Below are 17,874 nucleotides of genomic sequence, written 5' to 3' on the forward strand. Positions count from 1 at the left end.
GGCCTTGTGTCCACACACCCAAGGTTGCACCAGGCCTCCACTGAGCTGGGGGCAGAACCTCCCTCCCGCCAGGCCCTCAGCAGACCCCGCTGCCCCCATGAGGTCAGTGGGAGGGGCTCACAGAGCTGCGTTTGCTACTGTTTCCAGAATGTTCATGTTCTGTCACCTGTCCCTCTCTCCTCTCCCCTCCCTGCCCACTTCCCACCCTGCTCCCAGGCCATAGAGACCCACTTGCTGAATGTCTCTCCCGGGGGGCTGACCTACATCGCTGAATGGCGAGGGGGGATCCTGGACCACAAGATGGGGCACTTGGCCTGTTTCTCCGGGGGCATGATCGCCCTCGGCGCTGACGATGCCAAGGAAGAAAAGAGAGCCCACTACCGAGAGCTGGCAGCCCAGATCACCAAGACCTGCCACGAGTCCTACGCCCGCTCAGGTAACCCTGCAAGGGGAGGGCGCAGAAGGCTGAGGCTGGAGTCCAGAGAGAACTGGAAAGGCCAGCACACAGCAATGAACAGAGGACACGCGTGGTCTTAGGAAGGTCTCAGCTTAAAGGGTGGGTAGTATTTAAAGGTGGGTTGTATCTTCCGTGCACTGAGATTGCACCTTAAATTCAAGGGAAAACAGCCACACGAGAATAAGCAAAGCACTCTGCACGTGCCAGGCCCTCGACACTCCATCACAGAACCTTCCAGCACAGAACCTTCCGGGAGGAAACTGAGGCTCAGAAGTGACCAAGGGCCTTGACCAAGGTCCCATGTGAGGGGCACAGAGCAGAAACCCTCACATCCTGAGGCCTACAGACCCTTGCTTCCGGGCCCCACCCCGAATGTAGCTCTGCTTTCCCTCCTCTGTTCGGGGTGTCTCACCAGCTCCTGGAACTACCCGGTTTATCGCACTCATTGACCCCAGAAAGCTTGCGAGCCCTCCATCACCCACGCCAGCACACGCAATGTGCTCTGCTCATTCGTCCCCTGCGGGAGGCGGAAGTCCCTGGGAGAACTCGGCCACTCCCCATTTTACACGCTGGGAGACTGAGTCCGCCCAGAGTGGGGATGCGGCTTAGCCAGCGTCACTGCCCATGAGCAAGTAGCTCAGCCGGGGCTGGAAGCCGGGTCTTGGATGCTGCCTCTCCAAACAGCATCTTCTGGAAAAAATCAGCAGCCCTCCCCACCACCCATAGCCCCAAGGGGTTATGAGCTCCCCTGAGTTGTGGACTCAGTCTTGAGTTGGGGAAGTGAACTAAAGATTTGCTGCATAAATCATGGCTCAAGGACCACTGTGCCCTCACCCGTTGGGTGGGTGGCCTCTGTGTTCTCATGTTTAAGGGGGATGACGACGCAGGTCTCGGGGTGGGGGTGAGGTCCACAGAAAGCACTTGGCCAGCCGCTGTCTGCCTTTCGGCCAGCAGCAGGGAAGGCCCGTCAGAGCAGGGTTCGCGGGGCGCCCTGAGGCCTGCTGAATGCAAGCCTCCTGGAGCTGTTTGCAGGAAGCCCGTCAGTGATTTGCAGTGTTCCTGAAACGGGTCTTCAATTCCCCTCAAAGCACTCTCTCTGCCAGGGCCATAAACAAACAGGAAATCTCAGGAATAATAAAAAGCCCACTATTTGTCTGGGACAATCAGCCCAGACCATAAAAGACAGTCCGCTTAATGGCCCGCCCTGTCCCGGCCAGGGGTGGGGCTGCCGGCTACAGAGCTCGCTCTGGCCCCACCTGTCAGCGGCTCGGAGGGAGGGTTTTCTGGGGGGAAACAGCTGCACCATTTGAGGAGGGGGTAGCCGATTCCTCTTCTGTGAAGCCCTCCTTGGAAGAATAGTCTGTCCCCCAAAACTCCAGCTCCTGTCTCTCAAGGAAAGGCAACCCAGGGCCTCCCCAGGGCCTAAGCCCTAGTGGGGAACTCAGGGGGTGCATGCCAGGACCAGAGTTGGCCCCTCAACTGACCCAGACAGAACATGGAGGCATTTGAGTGAGGATGGTTTGGGCCTGGAGGGTCAGACCCAGTCCCCTTGGGCAAACTCCTGAGCTTCTCTGCTCCTCAGTCTCCACAGGCATGAGAGAAGGAGAAGAACATCTATCTTAACCCCCCCCAAAAAAATGTATTAAAGATTTCTTTTTAAGATTTATTTATTTATGCTTACAGAACTGGGGTACAGGCCAGAGGTGCAGGGGGTGGTGAGAGGCTTCACCAGAGACAGAGTGGGGAGCAGAACAGGCAGATCGACGAAGTACACTGCTGAGGGAGCAGCGGGCGGGTCAGGAGAGGTCTGCTGTGCCATGTGGGTCACCTCCGGGGCAGGCGGGGATCGAAATAAAACACAAGTGGCTTAAGCTTCTTAGTGCTGTGCTTTAACCCGCTGCGCCACCAGGGAGGGCCCTAAAAACTGTTTTTTAAGGATTGGCGTAATGTATGTAAAGAACCAGCACAGCCCTTGAAGTCCCAGGCGGTGGCTCCCGTCGCGGTGATAGTGGTGCAGCCAGAGACGGGTGAGGACAGTCAGGCCAGTGTCGGCAAGGCCCGCCTGGCAGTCATATCCCCTCAGTCTCCTGCCTGCCCGCTCAGGAGGGCTGGTCCAGGAGGTCCTGAAAGCCCTAAGAAAGACGACCCCCCTCCCCCACCATGGACCTGCCTGTCCCTTCACTAACTCTTTATTCCCCAAAGACATTTAAACCCGAAACCTCTCTCAACGGAGCCCTGGTCAGTGTGTCCTGCAGCGCTGTCTCAAAACACAGGCGGGATCGCCTCCCAAGCTCTGTCCCCCAGACGCTGAACTGCTGGGTGGTTCATTTGGAGCCTCAGCTTGTGAAACTGAAACACACTCAAGGCCTCCAGGGCCTGGCTGTGGGCAGCCTCAGCCAAGAGATAAGCTGTGTCTCTGCCAGCAAAGCATTGCCCGTCCACCCAGGTGATGTATCCGTCACCAGCTACCGGCCGCCGGGGCCGCCGGGGCCTCCGGGCCACTGGGCTCTCCCGTGGGGCGCTGGGCCCTGAGGAGCAGAAGGTGGGTCTCTGACCCCAGCACTGTGGTTGTTCCTTCCCACAGACACCAAACTGGGGCCCGAGGCCTTCTGGTTTAACTCCGGCAGAGAGGCGGTGGCCACGCAGCTGAGCGAGAGCTACTACATCCTGCGGCCCGAGGTGGTGGAGAGTTACATGTACCTGTGGCGGCAGACCCACAACCCCGTGTACCGGGAGTGGGGCTGGGAAGTGGTGATGGTGAGCGCCCCGGGGGGCTGGGAGGGCCAGCTGGGAAACAGGGGCCCCCGAGAACCCTCAGGGCTCAGCGTCCCCTAGCTCAGGCACCCGGAGAAAAGCCAGGCCAGATGGCTGGTGTCCAGGAGGCTCAGGGGGAGGCTGAGTTTGCAGAGCCGAGAGCTCCCGACCGGACAGAACTTGCCCAGGACTGGTGAGGAGGGTCCCGAGCACACGTGGTTCCGGGCCTGGGCCCTGATGGCAGCACAGAGGGCCAAAGAAGGGGTGGCAGGCAGGGGGGGTCCAGGGCACCAGTAGCCACCGCTTTCCGGCCTCAAACCCCAGCTTTTCTCCCAACACAGCCCCGACCCCCCTCGCCCCACGCACCCCAGCCCGCACTGTCTCCAGGCTCTGGCCCTCCAGCCTCCCCTCCGCTAGCTCTCCGCCAGCCGCCTAGGGGACGTGGCCCTCTTTGGGGCTGGTGTCAAAAGCAGGTGTGGGGATTCCAGAAGGTTCCTGGATGGAGAGTGAGTCTACTAACCGCACACCTGTCTAGGGTCCCATGCTCAGTGGGGCTGCTCTCGGGGCTGCTCCGGGTCATTGGCCAGAGTCCCCTACTTCCCTGAAGTCCCTGGTTCTTGACCTTTAACGGTGTTTCGTGCTTCTGGGCCCTGCCCACCTTACCTGAGTAACAGCTGCATTTATATGCAAAAGTCTGACAGCCCCATGACCCACCACCTCTGGCCCAGCGACAGTGTCCGCATGGGGAGTCCCTCGGGTGTGCAGTCCAGTCCCCAGGAACATCGGCAGTGCCCCCCTCCATCCGCCATCCTGGTGAGTCTGTCGGGCCAGTCGGCTCCCGAAAGGCCAAGAGAAGCTCACGCCCAGTGACAGGCCTGTGGGGACTCAGTTCTCAGCACGGGCCTGTGGAGCGTGGGCCTGCGGCCTGGGGCCCCACAGCCTGGCGGCGGAACCCTGAAGCACAATTTGGCCTCCAGCTTCCACTCATTCCTGGGGTCCCAGCTGAGGGGTCGGGGCCTGCCCTTGGGCAGGCAGAGTCTTGGGGCGCCTCCCACCTCCCCACACTGAGGCCGCCTGCCTCTTTTCAGGCCCTGGAGAAATACTGTCGCACGGAAGCCGGTTTCTCTGGGATCCAGGACGTGTACAGCAGTGTCCCCAGCCACGACAACAAGCAGCAGACCTTCTTTCTAGCGGAGACTCTAAAGTGAGCCGGGGCTGGGCGGGGTGCCTTCCGAGGGCACCCCAGCTTGTCGCGGGGGCGGGGCGGTGGGGAGGCGCCCCAGCCCCGGCCACCTGGAGTCGGGTTCTGCCCTCACGAGGGTGCAGGCGGGTGCAGGCGTGGTGTCAGCAGCTTGCAGCGGGGGTAGGCGAGCGGGGGGCCGGAGGGTCTCCACTCAGTGAGGCTGGGCTCCAGCGGAGACCTGCCTCCCCGTCTCCTGGCTGTTTAGTTCTCTGAGTGACGAATCACTGTTGTTAGCAGTAATTAATGATTCGACCCTGCTGCTGACTTGCCCTCTGCAGCTTCGCTGCTGTGGTTTCTTTTAGGGTGGAGTTGGCCACCCCATTTCCTTCCTGTCTCCTAAAGAGACCCCCTGTGCTCTCACCCTTTAGGGTGGAAGGGTGTGTTCCTTTAGTAAAAAACACAAGCACAGTGGGAGTGAGCTCTGGAGCCACCAGTCTGTCCTTTCAGCACCCTCAGGCGGCTCGAGAGTGGCGCCCCCTAGAGGACACGTGCGGAGCAGCGAGAGTCTGCGCTGGCACAGCCCTTAGGTCGCCCTGAGGAAGGGGCCCCTGGGCCACCAGGGTCCCCAGCGCGCTGGCTCCAGGGCCAGGCCAGACGCATGAGTGACGCGGGTGGGGTATGAGGGCTGGAGCCAGGCCGAACCAGGGCTGTGTGGCCGGCACCCAGTGCTCTCGGCACCCACGCCGGCCCCTGCACCCGCAGCTCAGGCCCACCCCAGAGGGCCTGAGGTTCGTTCCGTGGGGCCCCGGCTCCACCGCTGACCGGTGTGTCCTGCTTCCCCTGCCCGGCCACAGGTATCTCTATCTTCTGTTCTCTGAAGATGACGTGCTCTCCCTGGAGGACTGGGTGTTCAACACCGAGGCCCACCCGCTCCCGGTGAACCACACGGACAGCTCCGGCACAGCGGGCGGCCGCCTCTGACCTCCTGCCCGCAGGACGCTGCCTGCCGAGGGCCCGGGACAGGCCTCGGGTGTGGGCGCGCGGGCCCCAGCCAGGCAGCCCGCAGGCAGGAGTGCCCGACACGCAACTTCTTTTCCTCTGTGAGGAGACAGGACTGGAGGCCGGCGATGTCACCCAGGCCCAGACACTCCTTTCTATGGAGAATTTCTATGAAACTCGTTCTCTTGCACCCCGGGCCGACGCCACAGGTTTGCCTACGACCGTGTATTTAGTTCACTTTCTTTCCGATGTTCTTCCCTTGATTTCTTTGGTTTTGCCTGATTTTTGCCTTTTCTCTGCAGTTGTTGTTTATCACAAATTAAGAATATAGTTTTCAAAATCATGTGCTCTCGACAGTGGTGTCCTCCAGATAAACGACACACACACATCCGGACCCCGTTTTCTATCTTTTAAATGCATTTTGCCACCCTTTCCTCCATGTTCGACTCTGTGTCCTTTACCTTATAATTTGAGGAGGGGTTTCCCTTTGATCTATGCTCAAGTGTTAAGATCTAGTGCTATTTTCATTATTGTAATGGAAAAATCTGTAAACTTACAATAAAAGAGTTTATTGAATAAGACACGTGCTTGGACCCACTGCACGTCAGCGATGCCTGGAAAACGGGGGCAACGTGAATGTGACCAGCAGAAAGAATAATCAGCCGCCCGTTGATCCAAGGTAAGACTCTGTAAATGACTCCTGCTTCTTTCCTGTTCCCCCAAGTTGGTCCTAATGTGTTCAGGAAGGGAGAGGCCAGCCTTCTGGTGGTGTTGGATATTTGCCCATGGGAAAGGCTCAGGGAAGGACAGCAACTAGCCTGAGGTCACACAGCCAGTCCCTGCGGGTCGCTCATCCAGCAGATGCCTGGTGAGCCAGACCTCAGACAAGATACCACGGCGTGACCCAGTGAGGGAGCCGGCAGTCAAGCGAGGAGAGACAGACCCGAGAGCGAACGGTCAGGAAAGCAAAGTGACTGCAAGTTGCAGGAAATGCTGCAGGGTTGACTGCAGGGCTGAGGTGCAGATGGCCAGCGCCTGTCTTCAGGGGCCTAAAAGAGCCTCTCTGAGCGGATGACCTTCACGCTGAGGCCCAGAAGATAGGAGCGGTGGGAAGAGGACCCACAAATCCACCCACCCGTGACCCTCACTGCTTCCCAAGAAGGTGGGATACAAAGTCTGGTCTGTAGCGTGAGGAGCCTTTCTGCCCTCACCTTGCCTCACCTCTCCCACCTCCCCTGCAGCTTGTCCACACAGCTGACTACAGGGGGAGCTTTGAGTCACCCCTCTGCTCGGTAGCTCTGCTGGGCTCTGTTAGGAAACCCAAGGCCCCTGGAGTGCTGGTGCCTTGGGAAACGCCCACTGTGGGAACCTGCTGGGTTCCCCACCGCTCTGGGCCGCGTTTCATCTGTGGGGGTGCAGCCTCTACCCACGAGGCTTGCTGGGAGAAGGGGGGTGATGCCGCTGCAGCCCTGGGGCCTTGGGAGGTACTTCTTTCCGGTTCTGGAGAGTCAGAGTTTCCAGCAGCAGCTTCAGCAGAAGCCACAGCCGAAGAGAGCTGGTCCATAGCAGAGGCCCTGGCCTTCGGGGAATACGTCACTGAACCCCGCCAGTCACTTTGCTCCAGATGGGCATTAGAAAGCGCCGCTCCAGTGACCTGCCCTAGAAAGACATCAAGACCTGCAGCGGCTTCACAGCCTGGGGGCTCACCCCGTCTCAGCCTCACCCCAGAAGAACATGCAGCCCCCACTCCAAGGGACCACGTGCAGAGCGAAGGCCAGGATCAAAATCCCAGACGTGTCAGAGGAGACGCGACAGAACTCAGAGGCTCCTCAGGTGCTGAAGAAATAAATATCACCAGGGAACCCCCACTGCCCAGTGAGGGGAGTGAGAGACGTTCAGTCCCACCTGGCCCCACGTCGTGGGCAGGAACCTGGGCCAGGCAACCAAATCCTCTGCTCAAAAGCGGCCAGAAGTAGGGCTTAGGCCGCACCAGCGGTCCCTCCAGGAACAAGGACCAAAGCCAAAGTTCCAAATAGCAGAGACTGAACCCTAAGGGAACCCCCTGATGGTTCAGGGCATTCTCTGTTGTGGTTATGGGGTTACAGGGCAGGGAGAGGGGCATCCCTGAACCCCAAAACCTGCCTGCTCTGAATAGGTTCTGCCATCCGCCACATCAAGACAAAACATAGAAGACCCTTAGTGGAAAGGAACTTTAATATAATGAGTGTGCCATACAGACAAGACAAAGAATATAGTCTCTGAATCAAACGCCCAAAGTGACCCATCCCCACATGGGTAAAAGTCAACCCCAAAAGGGACTGGCCCAAAGCAAGGCCTGAAATCCCGCCACAATTCTAAAGCACCTTCAGGCCTGGACCCATAGAAAAGGGTCAGAAATGGCTAGACAAGTGTGGGAGGAAAAGAGCAAAGTCAAAATCAAGATGAACGCTGCCATGGTGAACCTCCCCACAGGTCTCTCACCCACATCCGTCTCACCCAGCCCAGGGCCAAGAAACAAGACAAAGCTTCTTCACATGTCTCTCTGCTCCGTGGCTCCTGGCTCCCCATCCTGCTTCCATCCTCTTCCATCTCCTCTCCAGATTCTTCTCTGCTCAGCTCCACCCTACTTTGGGTGAGGCGGGGAACCTGGAACCTCCCCTTTTCCTGGGGACCCCCCTTTTACAGTTATAAAACAAAGAGCAAAACAGCTTACATTTGTGTTTAATGGTACCATCCCTCTCTATCCCGTGTTTCTTTTTTTCTTCTCCTTAAAAAGGAAAGATACATTCCTTAACCTGTTGGAGACGTGAAAACATTTCTTAAAACTCAAAACAGAAAAAGTCATTATACAAACATTCTAGAAAGGTCAGAAAATAAAGATAAGCAGAAAGAGAAAGAACTCACCTCTGGAATGACAACTGTTACATTTTCTTCTAGATCTTTTTCTGTGAATATACAGAGTATATTTCGCATATATGGCATCGTACTGTGTTTGCTGCTTTATTATTTGTTATTTATTAAAATGCAATTGTACGTGGCTCTGCACTGCAAACGCTCCACACAGCACACCTGGACTTCGCTCATCACTGTTCCTGGCTGCGTAATAACCCACCATGCCTGGGATCCTGCTTTTTGGACTGACAGTTCTATTGCTGCGGATTTAGGTTTGAGTAACAGGAGCCAACTCTTCCAACTTAAGCAAAGGAGAAACTGTATTGAAATGCTGGGGGTGGCTGAGGAAACCTCAGACCTTGAGATCTACAGAGAGGACTTGGCCCTGGATGCAGACCGCCAGGATAGAGAGGGGTGGGAGTCTCCCCAGGTACTACCCTCAGAATGGCTGAATCTAGATGTTTCCAGGTCCTAACTGTTTCCTTTCAAGAAACTGAGTTTCCGATTGGCCCCAGCCAGGTACCAATGTCTGACAGTCCCATCAAGACTCATGCAACAGGGCCCCAACTGCAGAAAAATAAGAGGTTTGCCATCAAAATAACGGACCTACCAGCTTGCCAGGCCAGAAACAGCAGGACTGTTCACAGGTGGTTTTCCTCAGCATTGTAAGGAAATGATGACAACACACGTCACTATTCTCCTTCCCCTTTGTCCAGCGGCTGGAAGCCGCTCCATCTCACAGCCGTGTGGCAGTCCCAAGGGGCCGCCAGGCCCCAGCTCCACCCACACCACCACCACCCCTGTGCGCACCCCACCCTCCACCATGTTGTCCTGTTATCCCTGGGAACAGGTTGCTGAGTGTTTTAAAACTCCACCCTCCGAGAAGCCCACTGCTGGTGGAGAAATACCATGCATTTGCCAACTTAACTCTATTCCAGGGATAAAAATGAGACCCAAGGTAGGCTGCTGAAGAGAGGAATTAAGGGGTGAGTCATCCTCACTGCAGAAGCTGCGAATCTAAGTTCTGATGTCGGGCCCTGAGCGGGCCCATCCTCCCCAGCCAGGTCGCAGGGGGCCAGTGTCCTCTTTAGCATCGCCCTGGTAAGGACAGGACCTTCCTCTGCATCTATTTTCTTCCCAGGGGGGTTGATGCTGGTTGCTCCCTAGAAAGCTGCATCAAGACTCCAGGACCGAGCCCCCTCCCACCAGAGTGGCGCCATCCTCACCCAGATCCCTCCCTCATCGTGACTTCTGTGCTGGCTTTGTGCCCTGCATGGTATGCTGGGCAGTTTGCAAAGTTCACCCAAAAAAGGCACCAAAAAGGAAACAAAAGTTGAAAATCTGTTTTAAAGCCAGCATTCCAAGGTCCAGCTTGCGCCTCAGCTCGCGCCCTGGGCTTGGAGTCATAGTTGAAATCACACAGGTACAGGACCGGTATCTGTCGTCTCGATGCTCATTGATCCTGTGGCCCAGGAACGCTCAGCCTCTGTGACTAGTCCTTAATCACTCCCTGAGGCGGGGTGGAGGGGAGGTGGCCTTTGGCTAGTGCAGCTTCAAAGTCTGGCCTGGCCCCCCGCGATTCTGCATTTCTGAGGCGCTCCCGAGGGCGCTGAGGCTGCCAGTCCCCAGACTACACTTGGGCCTTTTTTTAAGATTTATTTACTTGTGCACACAGAGCTGGGGTACAGGCCAGAGGTGCAGGGGCCATGAGGATTCACCAGAGACAGAGTGGGGAGTGGAACAGGCAGATGGACAAAGTACACCGTGAGGGGAGCAGCGGGCGGGACAGGAGAGGTCTGCCGCGCCCACAGCCCGCTCCAGGGCCGGGGATCATGCTGAAGCGGACGCGGCCAGCTTCATAGTGCTGCGCTTTAACCCGTTGTGCCGCCAGGGAGGGCCTCAAGGCTTCTGATGATGGGCCCCGCTTTGCTTTCCGCCCTTTCTTGACAGCCCAAGCACTGCTGCTTTCCAGAAGAGAGCAGGGAGTCTCTGGCGTTGGGGGCGGCGGTGGGGGCCCCTCTGTAGTCAACTGGGCCGCGGAGGGACTAACCTGCCACCTGACTCCGGGGCCTCCCTGCTCCTGGACAGGCAGGCTCACCCAGACTTCAAACAATGCATCCAGCAGAACTCCCGCAGCCACGAAGTGTCCTCTTCGTGTGGTGGGGGACCTGGCACTTCAGATATGGCAACCGCTGCTGAGCACCTAAATTTTTCATTTTGTTTCGCTGTGATTAAATTTACATGAATCGCGTGGGCTCCTGGCCGCGGTTGGGACAGGGCAGCCAAGAACTGTGCAAAGCCCGCCCCTGTTCACCCCACCTCCGTTGGAGCCCCCCACCACCTGCCAAAAATAATCTTAGTACAACATATTGTTTGGGGACTTGAAAGTCCCCTGGAATATATGTGTTTATTTTTATATTCATTCTGGCCACTGATTTCTGCAAAATCCTCCGGTTTTTACTTGGGTTGGTGTGGTTTATCCTCCTTATTATCTGCAGGTGGGATCCGGTCAGATTGAAGACGGGCAAGGCAGGGCGGCAGGACGGGCTAGGCCAAGTGACCACGGACGGAAACCGACAGACCCAGCCCCCTCCAGGCTGTGGCCCTGGGTAAGCCCCACAACCTCTCCCAGCCTCTGCTTCCGCATGGGTGAAACAGGTTTGCAGGGTGAACGGAGCTCCCCAGCGGAGAAGCTCCCCACGTCTAGTGGTGATTGTTATTGCTATTATGTGATTGCTCTCTGTAAACTATAAAAACTTGTGAAATGTGAGGCAAAATACTGCTGTCAGAAATTCTTCTATTTAAACAAAACGCCCTGAAACTTGGAGGAAACTGCATCAACCAGGCCCAGGAGACAGACCAAACTCTGAAAGCAATAAATCTGAGCACTTTCTGCCTTCGCATTGAGCAAGTGTTTTGCCGTTAGCCCTGAGTCTACAGGAATTGGGAAATTAGGATGAAGATGTGCTGGGGGCGCCCAGGGCCGCCCGCTTGTGGGGTGCTCAGGGAGGGTGGAGGGCCCAGAGAAGGCGCTGGCGACCTGCCCAGGCACCTGGCCGAGGGGCATCCTGACTCCATGTGCTCTAGGCCAATTCATCTTCCCCTCCGTCAGGCCTGCGTGGGGCTCCCCTGGGGCTTCCGCAGAGGCAAAGCAGATGGAGATTCTGAAGGAGGAAACAGGCCCAGAGAGGCTTCCTCAGGTCAGGCAGCTGTTCCTGGTCTCTGGGCAGCCTCTTCAGAGGCCCACTGGGCTCCCTGCCGTTCCCCACACCCTTCACCCCCCATCCTCACCAGACTCCAGTTCTGCTCCTGACACTTTGGGTTTTAACCTGTTGTTCAAGTTATAAATAACAGCCCTTCACTTTCAAAGTGCCCCAATTTGGACAACAAATTATATGTCACCCTCCCCCCTTCACTGTTGCCTAAGTGACAGCTGGCATGCTTCTCCAGAAGCTTTCAGTGCTCTGGCAATATTAAAACCCAACCTGCAAACTTATGCTAATGTCACAAGTTCTTTCCTTCAGAAGCCGAGACGGAGCTCACCGTGTTCTCATAGACCTTCCTGCCTTTGCCGGCCTGCGCTCTGTCTGTGCTGCATCCGCAGGGCGCGCTCCTCAAGGCAGCCCTCAGCACACCTCCTCCAGGAAGTCTTCCCTGGCCTCTTCCTGCCATTCCTCGGCACTGGGCTCCCGCCCTGCTTGGGGCAGACCAGCTTTGCATGAGCCTCTCCCTGCTGGATTGAGGTCTCCGCGCACGGGGACTGGTCTTCACCTTTGTGTCCCTAACCTGTAGCAATAAATGTGTGTCCTGGAAGCTCAGGGATTGATCACCCACCGGCCTCCTGAAGATTCCAGTGACTGAGGAGGGACACAAGGAACTAGATGGGGGAAAAGATGATCAGTTTTATTTCAGGGTCTCGGGGACCACCCTGGTCTCCGGGCCCAGAACAGGAGTGTCCCCTTCCGGCTGTTGTTGCTCTCCTCTGCATTTCTCCATCCAGCAAGTTGCTGTGGCTCTATCAGGGGACTCATCCCTGCTGCCCTGGCTGCTATTCCGGGTCCTCTGGGCTGTGTGATGTGACAAGTAGCCATTAACCATCACTCAGTCAGGCAAACCACAAGGTGCTAAAATCTCAACTGTCAACAAGACAGACAAGGTTTCTGCCCGCCCTGGGGCTTCAGGCTGGCAGGTGGGAGGCAAGGACAGATAGCATCCCAGGAGATGAGGAGGAGGCCGGTGCTGGGTGGTGCTCGAGGGCGCAGATGAGGGAGCAGGGAGCGCAGCCTGCACCTGGAGAAGATGCTGAGACAGGGCCCAGGGCCGGCCCCTGGGGTGCCACGTATGCCAGTCCGTGGTGGGCAGAGGGAACAGAGGGCTCAGAGGTAGGAAAGCAGGGGGCATCTGGGGAACAGGGAGGCGTATGTGAGCAGGAGGGCCACCCCTCTGCCCCCCCACACACACACACCGCACTCCACATGCTCAGCCTCCTGCCAAAGACACAGGCACAGGGAGACCCCTGTGGGCCAGAGGAAGCCAGACAGACTGGGTTCCATCCGGCAGGGCCTCAGGGGCCAGACAGCTCCATTTTAATCTGGGAGCTGCAGGAAGCTGGGAGGCAAGAGCCGGACACAAGATGGCCTATTTGACATATTTTTGTTTCCTCTGACTTGTGAGTGGAGAGGCCTAGGAATTCTCTTTCCTCTCACATCCATCTCACTGGAAAACTCGGGTCACTGAGCAGAAGCTTGTGCCCTGGGGCCCCCAGATGCAGAGAGAGAACCAAGTGCCCTCCGCCTGTGTTCCTGGGGTACGGGGACCCCTGGCTTTTACCAGAGCTTTGGGGGGCTGGAGACTCCTAAGGTAGCAGATCTTGGCCTTTGGCCCCGCAGCTTCCGCTCCCCGTACTCTATCAGGCTGATTCAGCTGCAGCTTTAAAATGTTGAAGCTGCTTTCTAAGGTGGCCGTCTCCCCCCAGCCACAGCTGAGCGGGGTGCCCAGGGCCTTCTCCCCTACTTTTGGAAGCGTCTGGTTTGGGGGCAGATTTGAAGTCAGTGAATTCTGGGTCTCCAACATAGTTTTCTGTCCCCTCCCAACCAGCAACAGCCATCCATGGGGTATCCTGCTCCGGGCCTGGAGCCCCCTACCCCCACCCAGACTGCACCCCACTTTTGCTGTCATCCTTCCACCAGGTCCTATAGTGTCTCTACGGCAGCGAGTGGGGAGTCCAGAACAGAATGGGAATTGCCCCCTTATAATGAGCTTTAAAGCTGCAGGCTTAGGCTGCAGGTACCACTGCAGGCCATGTGGGCATCCCTACAACCTGGTGCCTACCGACTATTGCGGGTCCCGGGAACATAGTGGTAAAGACAAGGGGCTTCCCCTGTGGGAGTTAAACATTCGAGTAGGAGGACAAGAGGTGATAAACACCCAGAGAAGATAGTTTTGGATAATGATGAGCATGAAGGGTTAAGACAAGGTACCTTCCCCACTCTGGGGTCCCCACTGCCATTTCACTGTGACCCCGACACTGTCCCTGTTCAAACTCACCTGCTTGCCGGGGGGTGGGGTGGCGGGGGGGGCCTGAAGCCTGCCACCCACTGTGGCTGTAAAGTTCCCCCAGGGCTGCCAGGGACCCTGCTCTTTCTCCCTACCTCCTGCTCGGAAACCAGTGAGTCCTGCTCCAGCCCAGTGATTCTCAACCTGACCACATGGGGGCCACTGAGGGGCTGCCCCAGACCAATGGGGTGGGGCGGGAGGGGGGGGTCTGCTCTGAGACCCGGTGATGGGTGGCAGCGACCTGGATAAGCCGGCCTCAGAGAATAAAGCTGTCCTTCTGGGCAGAATCCCAAGGCCCTTTCCTGACCCCAGGAAACAAATTTCTCTCTCTGCTGGACAGCGTGAGAGCCTAGCCAACTGGCTGTCACAGCCCCCAGAATCAATCTATTTTCTGGCTAATCACAGCCAGCCCATGCCCATAAATCCGGCCAAAGTCACATCTGTGGCCACGTCTCCGCCTGGTCACGCAGGCCAAAGCTGCTCCTCCCTCGTCCGTCCCTCGAAGCCTGCAGCTTTAAAGGTCATTATAAGGGGGCAATTCCCATTCTGTTCTGGACTCCCCACTCGCTGCTCCCTGACACCCAAGCACAGCCCTGGACAGGCAGGTGCGGGGTGGGGGGAGCCCAGCCTGGGCTTCTCCAGCGTCTCAGAAATGGCACCTCCCTCTCCCCAGCTCAGGCCCGGCTCAGGGTCCCCCTCACCCACCCCGGCCATCGGCCATCGCTCCAGCTCTGGCTCCACAAAGTTCCTGCACTTCCAGTCTCCCTCCAGCCCACCTGGGGGCAGGGGTGGGGGGTTGGGGGGATAGACAGAATCCGCTTCCAGTCTCCCTCCAGCAACTCCTGCTCCCTGCAGTCGATTTGCTACCCCCCAAAATCAGAAAAGCCTAAACATTTTATTTAAGCTTTATTGGGATATAAAGCTTATATAAATGTCTTTTGTTTACCTTTTTTTTAAATTTATATGTTTATGAAGTTTATTCATGCTGTGCAGTACTTTACCCCTCTTTATGCTGAATAATATCCATTGTATGGATACGCCACATTTCTTTATTCCTTCATCAATGGGAATTGAGTTTCTACTTTTTGGCTATAAAAAGAGTCCTTTTTTTTTTAAGATTTATTTATGCACACAGAACTGGGGTGCAGGCCAGAGGTGCAGGGGCAGTGAGAGGCTTCACCAGAGACAGTGGGGAGCAGAACAGGCAGATCGACGAAGTACACTGCTGAGGGGAGCAGAGGGCGGGTCAGGAGAGGTCTGCTGCGCCTTGTGGGTCACCTCCGTGGCGGGGATGGAACTCTGGAATTCACGCTGCAGTAGTGGCCTTAGCTTCTTAGTGCTGTGCTTTAATCTCTGCGCCACCAGGAGGGCCCTAAAGAGAGTCCTTTCACGAGCCCTGATGCCTGGCCCAACCTGGGCCAGCCTTTGCTGCTGTTACTCCCCCTCAGCTCGCTCTGCCTTCTTTGTGTTTCTTGAGCACACCAAGCTGGTGTCTACCTCAGGGCCTTGGCACTTCCCCTTCTTCCCCAGTCCCTTCCCTCCACTCTGCAGGTATCTATCTGGCTTTGCCTCTGCCTGGGCTTGCTGTGTGTTACCTCAGAGTGGGGGCTGCCTGCCACCTTGCCTGGTCGCTCGTATGACCTTGTCTTAACCCTTCATGCTCATCATTATCCAAAATTATCTTCTCTGGGTGTTTATCACCTCTTGTCCTCCTTCTTGAATGTTCCCACAGGGGAAGCCCCTTGTCTTTACCACTGTGTTCCCGGGGCCCGCAATAGTCGGTAGGCACCAGGTTGTAGGGATGCCCACATGCCCTGCAGTGGTACCTGCAGCCTCAGTTTACCCCAGTAACACTATGTCCCAAACATCACCCCTATTAGTGGCTGCAAAGATGTCAGGGGTTGGGTTGGAGGTTGTCACCCCCCACCCCCACCACCCCCACCCCCCGCCGCCTCTCCGCACAGCCAATGGCTTGCAGCCCCCGAGGTTATTATCCCTGTAGAGCTGGAGTTTTAAAAGCCTTAATTTGATCTTACTGACCCAGGAGAGCAGAGGCCTTTCCCTGGAGAGTTCACCCGGCAATCAAAGCCGGGGTGAGGTGACCCTGGAGAAGAGAGGAAGGGGGGGACCTCTGACGTGGCAGCAAGGCCAGGTCTTCCTTCCCCTTCTGGAAGGAGGCCAGAGACCTGGGGTGCTTGCTGGCTGTGCAGGGAGGTAAGAGTGCACCCCCAGCAGAGAAGGGGCAGCAGGAAGGGAGGGGCCCTTCCTGTGGGAAGCGCACCTCATGACCAAGAGTCCCCATCTTCTGATGACTCTGTTTACAGGATGATGCCCCAGTTTCCCGCAAGCTGGTCAGAGACCCTCCTGCCCCTACCTCCCCCACCCCCTCAGACTGCTCACCCGTTGGCCCTTGTCCTCACAGCACTGAGGCTTGGGTCTCCGTGCCTCTGCTGTTCCCGCCCCTGACGGTGACCTCCTGAGTTCAGGCCAGGCTGGACTTCCCTCTGTGAAGCCTGACCTGGGACGGTCCAGCCCTCTCTCAGTGTGCTTCCTCCAGGGTGGGGTGGGGGTGGGGGCGGGGGTCAGAGCATCCTTTGTCTAAAAGGGGTTTTCTTTTCTAATGGACCCCTGCCCCATGGGCTCCCCCAGTGCCCTCTGGGCCTTTGAGGAACCCGCCCCAGCCAACGCCCCTGCAGTCAGGCTCTCCAGCCCCTGGCCACAGAGACCAGTGGAGGGTCTGTGTCTTTAACAAAAACAATTGTAATAATAAAAATAACCTGGCAAAGGAAAGCTCCCACATTCAGATCAAGGAGCCTCAGCTCATCCGTCTTCCCCGTAACCTGCTTTGTGCTCTGTCAGTTTTGCCTCCTGATAAAAGGGAATTTGGTTTTCTAAGAACATCTGCCATAGGCAGGGTGTCCCCAAACATTAGCAGTAACGAGCTGGAAGCAGCACAGTGGCGCCAACACCAGACGCCAGGTCCTTGCTGGGTGGCCCTGAGGAGGGGCCGGAGGGCTGGCCAGGGGCTGGCACAGGGCCCACAACTGCTGGGCATCCTTCACCCAGCAGACACTGTAAAGTGCCCTCCATGCGCCATGGCCGGTGGGCACGGGGAGACACTGCCCACGGAGCATTGTCGTGGCAAATGGCCACGGAAGGACAGAAGGGGTTCAGAGGCCAACCCCAGCACCAGCCTGGACAGGGGGCAGGGGGCAGGGGGTCTCCTGGGAGGCAGCAAGCCATCAGATTTGGATTCACAGTGATGCTGCCAGAGCTCAGTCTCCTTCACTTACACTTACCAACGCCAAACCCAGCAGGTCGTGGGTGCTCCGTCGAGTCCTCCGACATGCCCGACCAAGGGCACACAGGCCCCAGCCTGGTGGTGCCCTCCAGGCACTGCTGCCCCGCGGCTTATGGAGGTTCTTCCAGCAGCGGCTCCCCTCTCCTGGGAAAGTGCCCACAGAGCACCCAGGGATCCTGGGCTTTGGTGAAAAGGGGGCATCGCGGAGCCCAGGCCCTGGGCACCTGGCGGACAGGAAAGTCCCTCCTGCTTCTAGCCCCAAAGTCCACCTCCAAGCATGCCAAGTCTGGTTCTCCAGAAAAACCCAGCTTCCCCACCACCACATCCCCCTCACCACCACCACCACCACCCCCGCCCCCCCCAGGCCTCTGACTCCTTGGAGGTGAGGTCGTCTATTCTAGGCAGGGCATCAGGTGTGACCTTGCACAGGTAGATGAAGACCAGGATGAATCTTCCAGCTGGACCAGGAGCAAATAGGGGTTGGACTTTGTGTTTCTTCTAGAATGCTGAGGGAGTATTAGAAAGCAGGCGGCAAAGGGTGGGGCGCCCCCCTTTGGCCTCCTTCACATCTGCCAGGAGATGTAGACACCAGACCCGGTGGCCCGCGACATCCCCCAGCCCCACCCCGGCAGAGTTTCCCGGTGCTCGCCTCCTCCCAGCCCTGAGTCCCGGCCACGTCCTTCTCGGGGTCCCCAGCCGCAAGGGTTCCCTAGTTCTCCAGGAAAGAGGGGA

The 17,874-nt window shown here is 57.4% G+C and overlaps 1 protein-coding gene and 1 long non-coding RNA gene across 4 annotated transcripts in view; one reads left to right on the plus strand and one right to left on the minus strand.

Moving 5' to 3' along the window:
- Window positions 1-11,144, plus strand: part of MAN1C1 (mannosidase, alpha, class 1C, member 1) — a 109,452-nt gene extending 98,308 nt beyond the window's left edge. The window contains exons 9-13 of the mRNA XM_004679387.2: window positions 217-436; window positions 3,042-3,214; window positions 4,300-4,415; window positions 5,249-6,072; window positions 10,784-11,144. Coding sequence (XP_004679444.1) covers window positions 217-436; window positions 3,042-3,214; window positions 4,300-4,415; window positions 5,249-5,375 — 636 coding nt within the window. The 3' untranslated portion in view covers window positions 5,376-6,072; window positions 10,784-11,144. The remainder of the gene's footprint in view (window positions 1-216; window positions 437-3,041; window positions 3,215-4,299; window positions 4,416-5,248; window positions 6,073-10,783) is intronic.
- Window positions 11,145-15,172: 4,028 nt separating this feature from the next.
- On the minus strand, window positions 15,173-17,868 carry LOC105853387. Of its 3 annotated transcripts, none has more exons than XR_001145222.1 (5): window positions 17,141-17,868; window positions 16,619-16,709; window positions 16,242-16,354; window positions 15,882-15,945; window positions 15,173-15,213 (listed from the first exon to the last, which is right to left on the minus strand). It is a non-coding gene; the product is annotated as an uncharacterized LOC105853387 (long non-coding RNA). The 3 variants fall into 3 exon arrangements; XR_001145220.1 differs by having other exon boundaries at window positions 16,242-16,359; XR_001145221.1 differs by lacking the exon at window positions 16,242-16,354.
- Between the last annotated feature and the right edge of the window lie 6 nt (window positions 17,869-17,874).

Source organism: Condylura cristata, unplaced genomic scaffold (assembly GCF_000260355.1).
Source record: "Condylura cristata isolate star-nosed mole 26May11 unplaced genomic scaffold, ConCri1.0 scaffold00008, whole genome shotgun sequence".
NCBI classification, from domain to species: Eukaryota; Metazoa; Chordata; class Mammalia; order Eulipotyphla; family Talpidae; genus Condylura; species Condylura cristata.